Source organism: Cajanus cajan, chromosome 5 (assembly GCF_000230855.2).
Source record: "Cajanus cajan strain Asha chromosome 5, NIPB_CcT2T_4, whole genome shotgun sequence".
NCBI classification, from domain to species: Eukaryota; Viridiplantae; Streptophyta; class Magnoliopsida; order Fabales; family Fabaceae; genus Cajanus; species Cajanus cajan.
This window is the reverse complement of record NC_138521.1, coordinates 57142415-57156867: the sequence shown is the minus strand read 5'-3', so window position 1 is coordinate 57156867 and position 14453 is coordinate 57142415. Positions and strand designations below refer to the sequence as shown.

The 14453-nt window shown below is 30.0% G+C and overlaps 1 protein-coding gene across 1 annotated transcript; it reads right to left on the bottom strand.

Moving 5' to 3' along the window:
* Positions 1 to 433: 433 nt before the first annotated feature.
* On the bottom strand, positions 434 to 4980 carry LOC109801536 (cytochrome P450 71A1). The gene is made up of 2 exons (XM_020362630.2): positions 4000 to 4980; positions 434 to 1224 (listed from the first exon to the last, which is right to left on the bottom strand). Exons 1-2 carry the CDS (start codon positions 4954 to 4956, stop codon positions 610 to 612), a joined length of 1572 nt encoding a protein of 523 aa, XP_020218219.2. The 5' UTR covers positions 4957 to 4980; the 3' UTR covers positions 434 to 609.
* Between the last annotated feature and the right edge of the window lie 9473 nt (positions 4981 to 14453).

Sequence of the window (14453 nt, the reverse complement as noted above, 5' to 3'; positions counted from 1 at the left end):
TGACTTTAGAATTAATGCCGTGAATGTAAATTTTAAGGAACTCACATAAATTATGTTTTTAATTTTAATTATTTATGATAAGATTTCGTAGTCAACATTTAAACATTATTATTTTTAAAGTATGTAAATAATTATCGCTTTATTTTTTAAAATATATACATAGCTATAACTTTCAAAAATAATTCCTCCAAAATACAAATAAATATACATAATAACAAAGCCATATTAAGAGAGAAAAAAGTACATAAAAAAATTAAATTAATATATAAGTAAAATTATATTTTAAGTAAAATAACGTTGAACATATATATAGCTAAATTCTCTCACCAGCGTGTAATATAAATATATATATATGAGAGTGAGACAAATACCTAAACTTTGCTGACTGAGTCAATGAGTTGTGTAATTTTTTCTTTTTTGAGAAAAGATACTGTTCGTCCACAAATCATATTTTATTGATAAAATGATAATATTAATAATCACATTTTGTTATCTTTATAAATTTGACCATACTTAAAACACTAGTATTATTTAGGACCAACAACATCACTCAAAGTAAAGATGACTTACAACTGTAATCACTTTAAGAACGAAAACATTTAACTTGACTTAAAATGGAAATGTCTTTGGTTTAAGGTGAAGTGGCACTTTCCTCGATACAACAAGTCCGAAAATCTCGGTCATATCCATATCACTGGTATCAAATTCTTGAGGCAACTTCCAATCAAACCAATAAAGAAGGTTCGCAAGCACATACTCAATAGCAGCAATTCCAAAATTCATTCCAGGACATCCTCTTCTCCCAAAACCAAATGGAATAAACTGAAAGTATTCTTGCCCTTTAAAATCAACTTGACTCTTTTCAAATCTCTCTGGGAGAAACTCTTCTGGATTTTCCCAAATTTCAGGATCCCTTTGGATTGCCCATGCATTGATATATACCACTGTTTTTGCTGGAATATCATATCCTTTTAGTTTTATACTAGACATTGTTTCACGAGGAGCCAAAAGGGGAGTAGGAAGGCGTAACCTTAGAGTTTCTTTGACTACGCATTTTAAATAGTGCATTTGATTAACATCGTTTTCTTCCACTTTTGATTTGTGACCTACAACTGTTCTCACTTCTTCTTGTACCTTTTTCATTATGGTAGGATTTCTTATAAGCTCCGACATAGCCCATTCTAATGTCGATGAAGTTGTATCAGTTCCTCCCACAAACATGTCCTAAAAGAATAGAAATGAAATTTTTTAGTAGTTCATTCAGGATTAAAAATTATCAAATGTAAATAAAGTAAAAGCCTCTTATATTAATAACTTGAAAATACTGTAAGTTTTATCTTTCAGCATTTTGAATGACTTAAAAAAATTATTCTTATATTATATAAGCTGCCTGGAAATTAAAGTTCAAAACTTCAAATCTTAACAATGAATAATGACATATCATCATAACAATCTTTAGCGTTGTGTTAGACAAACTCTCAAGCATGTAAACGCTATAATTCTTTGATAAGAAAGAAAAATGTTTGAATTCTTGTCTGATTATTTTGTTAAAAGAAAAAAAAAAACTTGATGAATTGATCAAAAAAAATGTCAATCAGTTTAATGGTTAATCCTCGCAAGCATATCCACAGTTAGGTAGAAATTTTTTCGTTTCTTATTAAAAAAATAGATACTCGCAAAAATCATAATATATATATATATAGAAATGTTAATATACTCCCATCTATTTTTTAGTGGAAGTATGTTAGCAACCTATACTAAAATTTTAGGATAAAAAAATAACTCATTTCTTTTGATTTGGTTAATTTATATAAAGGATATTATAATAATTTAATTTAATTTTAAATAAAAATAAAATATTTTTTCTCTCTTATTAACTTCATTCTCCAAGTCATTTCTTTCTCCTATTAAATTTCTTCTCCAACTCATTTCTCTTTCCTATTAAATTCTTTCTCTAACTTATTTACCTCTCTCCTATTAAATTCCTTCTTTAATTAATTTTTCTCTCATCTTTCATGATGTCTCCCCCCTTTCTCTCTGAACAAATAAAAATTAATTAATTAGAAAAAATAAATGAATTGGAGAATGAAATTAATAAGAGAGAGAAAATATTTTATTTTCATTTAAAATTAAATTAAATTACTATAATATCCTTTGTATGAATTAACCAAATCAAAATAAATGAGTGATTTTTTGTCTTAAAATTTTGGTGTAGGTTGCTAACATACTCCCACTAAAAAATAGGTGGGAGTATATTAGCATTCCCCTATATATATATATATATATATATATATATATATATATATATATATATATATATATATATATATATATATATATATATATATATATATATATATATAATTATTATGAATTACAATAATAAGAATAGATAGTTTTAAAATAGAATCAAAATTTCGCATTCTTAAAAATAGAGAGAGTAAATAACTCTATTTTAAAATAAAAAGATCAAAATTACAAATTAACAAAAATAAAATTCCTAAAAATGCAATTTAGTGAAAAAAAAATTACATTTTTATTTTCTTATGATTACCAAAATAGTTGTATGACTCCCCTAAAATTTATAATAAAAAAAAGTATTAAATATTAATAAATGAAAATTATTATGTTAATATTTTTTATCTATCAAAACTATAAAACATTCCCAAAGTTTGAATTTAATAAGACTTTATACAAACTATTTCAACTCTCTACTTACTATTATTATATAATAGTTGACACTTGAGAAAAAAAAATATAGGTATTATTGTAATATAACGCAAAAAGAAGAATATATATATATATATATATATATATATATATATATATATATATATATATATATATATGAGAATGGATCTTTTTACTCTAGGAGTAAATCTAAGTAAATTTATTCTGTTCAATAACTAATATTCTACATCAAATTTTAACGATCTAACCGTTTAATTTAAAGTTCTTAATGCATAGATCAAATCTCTAAATTTTTAGAAAATTTGAAAATTATTTGATACTTTGTTTCATTAATTCGAATCAATGTATAAAATAATTTTATGATTATTCGTCAATTTGAATTAATGAAATGAAGTATCAAATAATTTTTAATTTTCTAAAAATTTGTAAATTTGATCTATGAATTAAGAACTTTAAATTGAAAGATTAGATCGTTAAAATTTGATGTAGAACATGAGTTATTGAACGAAAAGTTTAGGTAGACTTACTCTTATATATATATATGTGTGTGTGTATGAGAGTTCAAACGACACCGATGTAACTTTTACTAAGTGTTACACCGCTCAATAACTTTATATTAAATATAAATTTTGTAAATTCACCATTAGATTGAAAGTGCATATCACTTTATATGTATATATCAAATTTTGTTAAAATTGAACAACAACTTGAAAGTAATCAAAGTGTTATTTTAATATATTTTAAAATAAATATATTACATTAATTTTATTTTATATAAATAAAGTATCAAATAATCTTGAATTAATATAAAATTTTAAACTTTCCATATATATATATATATATATCCTCCAGCCAACTGGCTCTGCCGTACATTAATTGTCTATCTTTTATCTCTTGTTATTTATTGATGTAGACACATCTACCTAAAAAATAAATGAAAGATGTAGTCACATCTTATGTGGAAATATCTTTTTCCTGAAAACATTTGTTGAATTTGTGCATTTGCAACAGAACGGTGTATTCTTGCTTAGAAAACAGAAATTCTACTCCCGATGAATTACTTAGAACAAAATGAATTTTTTTTAAAAAAATCATATACAGAAATATGATCGAAGAAAACCAAATATCTTTAATATTTTTCTTTAAACTTTTTCTTTATGAAGATAACTGACGATTATCTCTATATATGGTTTATTACGTAGAAATATATAGATTTATCCTATCTTTATATAAATAACTTTGCGCTTTAAAATGAGGGAGTAAATTTGTTTGAGACAGAAACAGTGATATGAGAGGGGGAAAATATACCGTTATAAGTGCTTTGAGGTCAGTTTTGGTGAGCTCAAAGCTCAGCATGTCATGCTCTTGAAGTTGGAGAAGGATATCCACGAAGTCTTTCCTTTGGGAGTGTTCACCTTCTTTTTTCACAGCCAAATGTTCAGCAATTGCCTGATCAAATAAAGCATCCATTGCTCTAGAAGTGGCCTTGTATTTCTGAATTTTTCCGGTGAGAACATCAATCCAACCCAACCAAGGGAAGAAATCTCTCACAGTGAAAGCTGTGAGATAAATCATAACATCCCTTGCTAACTCTTTCACACTGTTAGAACCATCTCTTGTATACTTCTTTCCAAGAGCACATTTACATACGATATTGTTTGCAGTTGAAATAAGCATCTCGCTTAGATTTACACATGCATCACTCGAGCTTGCTTCACGTAGCTTATTCACCAACTCCGCAACTTCTTCTTCCCTGATGGCACGAAATGACTGCACCCTTCTCATGCTCAGAAGTTCAAGGACGCATATTTTTCTTTTCTGTCTCCAGTTTTCTCCATAGACTGCAAAGCCAACGTCTGTGCATCCATAGAGTAAGATCTTCGCAGCAGTGTTTTGGGGTCGGTTCGAAAAAGCTAGGTCGTGGTTTTTTATTATTTCCTTTGCCACTTCTACAGATGAAACCACTAGGGTTGGAGATTTCATCTGCCCCAACTGCAACATCATCATATCACCATACTTGAGAGAGAGATCTCGAAGAGAGCGATATGGCAGTGTGCTAAACTGATGAAGATTGCCTATGATTGGTAGTTTTGGTGGAGATGGAGGCAGGTTCAGATTGGTTTTGGATTTGGTTCTTCTCGCGAGCTTGAACAATATCAGGACACTGATAAAGAAAGAAAGAGAAAGATAAAAGGTAGAAGAGGACACTTCTTTCATGTGCTCGTGAGGCCATTGTTTGAGAGCCATTCTTTCTTTCAACCACATCTCTCAGTGTCAGACTCCAACAAACATTTATAAGCATAAAGTGGACATGGCTGTAGTGTCTTTTCTGCTGTGTTAATTTTTTTTACTTTCTTAATGATACATGACATACATACGTCACAAACACCAATTTTAAACTATTTTTTCCCCTCTATTTCTCTTCCTATACTATTATATTATATAATCTATCGTATTATACTTCTTTTTCTTTTCCCTCCTTCTCTCAATGTGTCTAATAGCATTGGGTGCATGTCCCTGCATGAGTGTCAAATAAGGCAAGTAAGTCAAGTGTTTAAAATATATGGGTGTCTATATATTATTATTTTTTATTAAATGATTGTTGTTTTACTCTTCGTTATTTAATTAGGATAAAAATATATGAACACCCCGGTGCTAGAAGAGAGAGAACTATAAATAGTATAGGTTATAAGATTTGATAATAAAAAAGAGAGAAAAATTATTTTAAAAAAAAGTGTCATATAAGTGTTTAAGATATATAAGTGTGTTTAAGATATATATGCCTATTAGTATATATGTTCAAGTTTAGCGCATCATTCTGTCTCTAAGTTTTTAAAATTTTTTAATTAAATCTTTAAATTAAAAAATTATACTTAAGTCCTTCATCTTTTTTATTTTTTTTATAATTTAGTCTTTAAAATTAAAATTTTATTTATGCTTCAGGAAATTTCACAATATATTTTTTATATATGTGAATAATAATCTAATGTAATTATTTAAGTATGTAGATATTATGAATATTTTTTTTGAAATATCACTTGTTGCAAATGAATTTCTAATTACAAAATATAAAAAATAATAAAGGACTTAATTATATTTTTTTAAAATTTATAGACCAATTAAAAATGATATATTAAGCGTATTATTTTTTTTCCTTTATTTATTTGATTTTTATTAAATTACCATCTTATGGGTTCGTATACAAGGCTTAGCTTCGGATTAATATTGATAAGGTCACCTGGGTTGGGTGAGGCCAACGCTCAAGATTTAGTGATAAGGTCTGAGATCTGAAGTTTGTCTGTATAGGAACTGTTGAAATTTGGATGGATATTAGTAGATGATTTCTGGTTTCTAGAGCATTCCCGATAAAACAATTTCTTTAATGGAGGTGTATCTTGATAATCTTATTAGATTGATAATAATAAATTTTTATGTTTGATATCTAATTTTAAAAAAAGAAATTATCATGAAATATTCTTTTTCATTAATGAAAAATTAGGATATTACGTCACCCATTTTACGTCTGACATACAAACACCGGACGTAATAAAAAAGTGGTGGCATGTTTCGTAATTTTAGTTAAATTATTTACGTCGGACCTCCTAGGGTCCGACATAAATTTTAACATCTACGTCGGCTATGCATTTTGTCCGACGTAGATGTTAAAATTTACGTCAGACCCTACTAGGGCCGACATAAATAATTCACAGGACCTCCCATTAAAAGAAGGTTTACACGCAATGGAGATTTCAAAAACTTCCTTCTCCCGCGCGTTGTCCAATGGAGGCCACACGCGAGAAATCCCTCCGCCTCCTCCTCAAATCGTGGCTGCCCTTGCAGTAGGAGCCACCATGTGCCGCGAGTGGTCCGGCATCAACGCCCTCCGCCTCGACAAGTTATACCTCCTTTGGAGCTTAGGAAGGTTGGGGAAGAGGTTGATTCACGTGATGATGTTCTTCTTCTTCGGACAGTTGCGTTGGTCATGGGTTTTTCTGGGAGGTTCTATGAGGTGGCGTCTTCTGCTGAGTGTGTTCATGGAATAAGAAGGTAATGTTTGCGTTGCATTCTGAGTTTTTGAAGCTGGAGAAGGAAGTGGCCAAGTCCGGGTTGCAGAACGGGTCGTTCTGCTTGGAGAACGGCCCGTTCTCCATTCAGAACGGCCCGTTCTCCATGCAAAACGGGCCGTTCTGCTTGAACAACGGGCCATTCTCCAACCAGAACGGGTCGTTCTGCTTGCAGTCTTTTTTCTTTCTTTTTTTTATTTATTTTTTTATAACTTTTTACGTCGGACCTTGTAATGTCTGACGTAAATTTACGTTAGTTTTTGCACCAGACGTAAATTTACGTCTCCCGCTTCGACGTTGAAGGTTTTTCCGACGTAAAACCCCTAAAATAACCGACATAGAATGTATATTCTGTACTAGTGTTTGAGATCTTATATTTTTACAAAAACATTTTCATTAAAAGAATTGAGAATTTAACTTTTTTTAACTAAAAATTAAAATTTTAATTATATAAAACATCATAATATTCCTTTTAAAAGTAGAAATATATAATTGAGCTTCACTTTTTTTAAAGCATATCTCTTGTCTTTTCTGTTCTTTTATTTTTTTTTCTCTTTTTATTGTATCTTTCACTTTCAATACCTCCTTTCTCCCTCTCCCTATCACTCTTTTTTCTCTATATTTTTATTTTTCTCTTTTTTATATCTTATTATTTCTTGATATTGTTAATTTAATAATATTATTAATATCTTTTTGTTTTTACGGTTAATTAATGATATTTTAAAAATATTTTTATTTTTTTTAATTATAAGGTAGTATTTTTTTTATTTATTTCTTTTGTTGAATTGTGTATTTAAATAATTTTAATTATAAATTTTTAAATTTTTTTAAGTAGTCTAATATCATTTCTAATAACGTTTAAGTAATAATATGTATTTAATTAATGAAGTTATTTTAATAAAAAAATATTTTGTAAAAGAATATTTATATCAAAATATATTATTAATTATAATCAAACATTAAATTTTTAGTTCTTACAAATCTTATATGATTATTTTTAGAAATCTTTATAAGTAAATAAATATATTTTAGTTAATGACAGAAATGTTCATTCTATATGTATCAAATGTAACGACCTGCCATGGCCGTTACACTACGAACAACACTACACACTACTAAAATATATATATACTAAAATAGTATAATAAAATATTTATAACACAAGTTACTAATCAAGCAACCAACGACAACCAATTATATACAACAAAATATGCTACTATAAGATAGCCTACAAAAAAATTCCATCTCCAGGCACCTCCTGTGGCCTCTAGCAGCTATCTCCAGTCTATCCCTGCCCTGCTCCCATACAACGTATGATCATCGCAGTCCAAACCACATAGAAACATGCAAGGGTAAGCTAGAGACAATAAACAACTCATAATAATTTTATATGCAACATAACAACTATATAATCATCTTCGCATTCGACACATGAGACAAACAACATATATACTATACTTCTTAACATTATTTCAACTTACAACATAACAACACTATCATCATCTTCAACAAGATCAACATACAACACAATCACAGCTTAACAACACAACAACAAATATACAATTCATATCAACAACAAATCAACTCATCAACAACTTATGCGTCGTCACGCATTTCAACTCGGAGATCTCCAACAACTGAGGTTGAGCAGTCTAGGTGGCATAAACCCTACCGAATTCAACGTTTGACCTATCTCAATCAGGTCAGGTATAGAACAACGTTAGGAACTCTGAAGAGAACCAAGTATAGACAACAATAGGCGATTTCTCAGGTGTGCCACTTAGACTCAGAGGTCCAGTACTACTGTCAGGACAGAAGGGTTTGGGTATGAGCCTACCACGGCCTTGGCTAGCATCACCAATCCACATATGGAGTTAGCCCACCCACTGTCCTCCAAGTACCACGCACCCTCCAGTACCTAGTCAAAGACTACATCTCTAACTAGATACCTTACTCAAATTGGTCATTCAACCATGACATGGATTGACTATTTCCATGTCGCCCACACAGTACTAAGGGATTCAACTTTAAAACAACTTTCAACTTTAAAACAACTTTCAACTTATCACCTTAGTACTATGTATCTCAACATAGGACATATATCTTCACCATATGTCCCCAACTTTCCAACTTTACAACAATAGACACCATAACAACTTTACAATAATAAACATCTGGCCGATTGTAATCGGTATAGCTCGGTCTGGCCCCTATACCGTGGTCGCTTTGTACACGTGTGCCTCGACCTTCCACACACGGGATCAACTAAGTCCTAGAGGAGAACAACACAACGTCCACTCCAAGGGACAACTTCCCAATGAGGGTTTTTCAACAAATTGGGCTCCCAGAGCACCACAACTATCTCAATCCACACAATGGGATGAGCAACTTCAAAAACATCTCCCCTAGTCCTAGTGATCACAACTTAATCAACTTAACAACTTAAACAACATACAACTTTTCAACTCATCATCTAAATCAACATTCAACTTGAACAACATAGTTTATCAGCACAACAACTCATCACAAATTGTTTAACAACACATTTTAACAACACAACATCTCATTTCAACTTTAAACCACACAATCAACTCAACAACTTATTAGCTCAACTCATAATTTTCAACTCAATCATCATAAAATAATATATTTTCAACACATGGCACATACAACTCTATACTGAACATGCATCTCCATGCAATTATACAACTTCTTATTCAATTATACAACTACGCAACTCTTTTCTAACAACTTAACAATATTATCATCATGCACTTCAAAACATATACATGTCCACACATAATATATAGCAACTTTATCAACTTAATTTCAACTAGCTTCAACAATATCATAGATAAATATTTAATCATATATTAGCAACACACAATATTTTCATCCCATAACATAACTCATACTAATCAACCTAAGTACCCAAAGGAGTTACCAACTCACATACAACCAACAACTTTACAATCTAGCTTCCCTTACCTGAAGATTGACTCAGAATAGCCAAGAAGCGAAATTCCCTTTCCGAAACTCAACCCGGAACTTCAATCCACCCAAAGCAAGCTTCTTAATCCAGAGCCCTTCTCTCTAAAACTTCTCTCTAAAAACCTCTTCTTCTCCTCAACCACCCAACTCTATTTATAGAAGTTCAGGAGTGGCCAGAACGGCCTGTTCCGAATCCGGAACGGCCCGTTCTGCACCCTTTCATCATGTGTAAAAATCACATGCAGAACGGCCCGTTCTAAAATCAGAACGGCCCGTTCTGCTACTCATCCAGAACGGCCCGTTCTCCATCCAGAACGGCCCGTTCTCAACTACGATTTACAGGTCAATTTAATAGCTTGGAACGGCTCGTTCCAAATTGGGTTCCAAATTGGGAACGGCCTGTTCTGGGCTACTAAATCACCTATATTGGACTTTCTAAAACAACTTGCTACGTTACATCAAACACTCTCAACATATATTGTTTCTTGTACACATAAATTTTTAAGTTTGAATGAATTAATTATATATATATATATATATATATATATATATATATATATATGACATGTCACTTTTAGTCGAATTAATAAATATATATTTGTGATTTTTTCTTATAGCCGAAACAATTTTATTAACGATAAAAAGGCCTGCCCGAACCAAGATCTGGAAAATAAATTACAAACAAAGTATTCTTCAACCCGTAGCACCTGAACATGTGTCATAGACAACGGATTTAAATTTTCGTGCGATATTTTTGTTTAGTAAAATTTTAAATTTTTAACATGAAATAAAAGAAAAAATTATTTAAATAATAAAAAGAATAAGGTATAAAACTTTGATAATGGAGATTTTTATTGGCTTTGATAGTAGAAATTAGAAGTTTTTATTAGAGAAAATTTCAATAAAAATTTATACGAGAGAATCTATTCCCATGTAAAATCAATAACCCCAAACATCATCGGTATAATTGGGAAAACTATGCTTAAGACCTTGTGATACTTAATTATCCTATTGTTAGGGCACTATATTATTAAAAGGCCAACAGCTGGGCACCCGAATTAGCATTGCAGAATCCATTCCCATGTAAAATCAATAACCCCAAACAACATCAGTATAATTGGGAAAACTATGCTTGTTACACTCTCTATCCCAATATACATATACAATAATTATAAAACATATTCTTAGAGTAAATAAAATGTTTTGAATTAAAACAATGATTTCACTAATATAAGAGTAGAGAATTCACATTCATAAACATAAATCATAGTCAAATGCGGAATATACAAGAAAATAAAACATGGGTTTTTCCAAAACAAAATAATAATAATGAAATCCTAAACTAAGCTTAGTTATGCCCTGATATCACATATCCTATCAAAGCACGTCAAACTAAATCTTAAGCCTTATCACCAACATTCTCATGTTGATGATCACCTGCAACACAATTTAAACACAGACAAAGAGCCACAGTGGAGTAAGAAACATCTCACTCAGGTTCAGGTGCAAAAATAAATATTAGACACACACACAACAAACATAATCCAAGTCACAAGCACAAATCACATATAAACAATACACATACACAATCAGTATCACATACATATTCATTTATCATGCAATGATGTCATAGACTCGACTCATAAATGCATGCATGTGGCGCCAGTCATGTGTCTCATAATCACATATCCGTCGGTAATTTCTGACAGATACAAATTTGTTGGAAAATTTATATCTCTGACGGATAATTTTTGACAGATACAAATCTGTCAAAAAATTTATATTTCTGACGGATATATCCGTCGGTAATTTCTGACAGATTTATCCGTTGATAATTTATTATATTTCTGATGGAAAAAAAATCGTAGGAAAAGTTATATTACTAATGAAATATTTCCGACAAATTTATATTTGTCGAAAATGTAAGAATTTTTTATGAAAATTGACAATCATATATTAAAAAAGATCATCAATAAAATTATATATATATATATATATAGAGAGAGAGAGAGAGGGGGGGGGAGGAGGAGGAATCAAATGACTCACAAAGTAACTCTTAGTAAAGTTACTTCGCTCAATAACTCAATGTGTATGTTGAATGTCGCAACCCAAAAATTTCCGATCTTGCGACCTACGGATTAGACATCCGTTTGAAAAATCTCATTAATTAGGGAATGCCCGGAAACTAGACTAATCCCATATTAATGGTTTTGAAAAGTAGGTTCATGGAGTCGCCGCCAATGTTTTACTCTAACATTGGAAAAAGAAAATGTTTTTTTAAAAGTTCAATAATGGCCTTGATAACCAGAATTGGGTTTGGGGGTCGGTTGCGTGTAGGGAGGGTATTAAGCACCCCTACAACATCCTAAATCAGTACCCTATGATGAAGATAACACAATAAGAATTAATAATCTAAATATTTAGTCTCCTTTATGAATTGTTATTTACATGCTTAAATTTAAAATTAAGCGATTGATCTTAAAATATCTACATGACTGCTTTTATTACAACAATATTTAAAAAACATAAGAAAATAGAAGGAGAGATGAGAGTTGACTGAAATACCTCTTGTCTGAGCTTTATTAGATCTTCAAATATGGAGACTTTTAGGCGCTTTTTGGCGACCTAACACACTACAATGTTCCTCACAAAATCTCAAGAAATATAGAGGAGAGAGAAAGTGAAATTTCGAGCTCAAAGGAGTCTTATACGAAATTTTCAGGCCCCGAGAATAGTGCCTAAGTCTGTTATTTATAGACATCAAAAGTGGCCAGAACAGCCCGTTCCGGATCCGAAACGGCCCGTTCTGGACTAGTCTGTTGAGAGTAAATTTTGAATCTGGAACGGCCCATTCTGGATTGGAATTTAACTCATGACAAACTGTGCTGGAACGGCCTGTTCCAAACTAGGGTTTTAGGCTTTTTTAGAAACTTGGAACGACCCGTTCTAAATTGGGAATAGACCGTTCCGATTTTGGAACAACTCATTGTAGACTACTAAAACCAGCTTGTTTGGGCTTTAGGCCTTCTGATGTCATGTCCTGTGATTTCTATACTTGGGAGCTCTTTTTCTTTGATAATGGAAGTTCATTTCTTTATTTGTATGCCCCCGGACAAAATTGGGTGTCTACATTGAATTTCATCGATCTAATTATTAAATTAAAAGTTATTAAATTTTACTAGTAATTAATATAGAAAAAATTGATTAGCTTTGGAATAAATTATTTGAAAAACAATATAGTTGAAAATATGAAAATATTATGATATAATTAGATAAGATTTTAAATTAGTATTTTATTAATGGTTAATAATTAGAAAATAAAACAAGGATAAATACATTTTTTGAATTTTATATCTTAGATTAAGATGAATAAATATATTAAGTTAATTAATAATTTATTTAAAATGTTAAAATTTAATTTATAAAAATAATATTTTAAAAGAAAAGGGTTATAATAATATCGGTGTAACTTTTACTAAGTATTACATGCTCAATAACTTTATATTAAATTTGAATTTTATAAATTCAACCATTAGATTAAAAAAAATTTACTCTTAGATCATATATACAAAATTTTATATTAATTCAAGATGATTTGATACTTTATTCTTGTAAAACAAAATTGACGTAATATATACATTTCAAAATATACTAAAATATGAACACTTTGATTACCTTCAAGTTGTTGTTCAATTTTAACAAAATTTGATATAAACATATAAAGTGATATGAACTTTCAATCTAACGGTTGGATTTACAAAATTCACATTTAATATAAAGTTATTGAGCGGTGTAATACTTAGTAAAAGTTACACCGATATTATTATAACCCTTCTCATTTTAAAATATATAAATTATTATTTAAACTTTTAAATTTATAATAAATAATTTAAATTGTATAATAATATTAATTTTAAATAGAAATTTGTAGATTATTAATTATAAAAGTAAGTGTATATATAAATAAAGATTAATTAAATATAATATAATTATTATTATTGGTAATATAATTATTATATATATTATTAAATTTTTATAACGGTCCAGACACACCGAAATGAGAGGGATCCAAAGATAGTATAAGTATAAGATTGTATAGTTGAGGATGACTTTAAATAAATTAATTTGTACTATCTATATTAACAACATGATATGTTTTTCGATAGCTTATCTCATCAGAACTCTACAGTTAAGCGAACTTGATTTGGAGCAATATAGGGATGGGTGACATTTTGGAAAGTTTCCCAGAAATTGTGAAAGTAAGGACAAAACATGCTGAAAAGCTGACGGATAAATCTATCGGAATCATATAAAGATTTTCAAACAATTTTTGACAGATGTATCTGTCAAAAATTTATGTTGGATAATTACCGATAGAAGTATCTGTCAGAAATTTCTGATGGATTAAATTCTTTTCGAAGAATTTTTTTTTCTCGACACCCCTTTTTTCGACGGATTTGCATCCGTCGAAAATCCATCGAAAATAAGGAATTTTCAAGGGATATTCCTTTTTACCGACGGATTATGTTCGTTGAAAATTTGCGTTTTTCTTGTAGTGAAGGTCAAATATAAGAGATTCTCATCCTCATCATGCTCATAGAAACACATCACTTGCATTAACATAATAATAAGGCAGTTCTCTCACCATTAGCACCTTTAAACATGGCTTAAAACTTATCTGTTTTTGAAATTAAATACATATTCACA

Excerpts from the sequence above, each read along its gene's own strand:
- LOC109801536 (XM_020362630.2), bottom strand. The coding sequence starts at position 4,956 with ATGTGGTTGAAAGAAAGAATGGCTCTCAAACAATGGCCTCACGAGCAC. Across the intron at positions 1,225-3,999 it reads ACCTCAAAGCACTTATAACG|GACATGTTTGTGGGAGGAAC; the intron begins GTATATTTTCCC and ends CTATTCTTTTAG.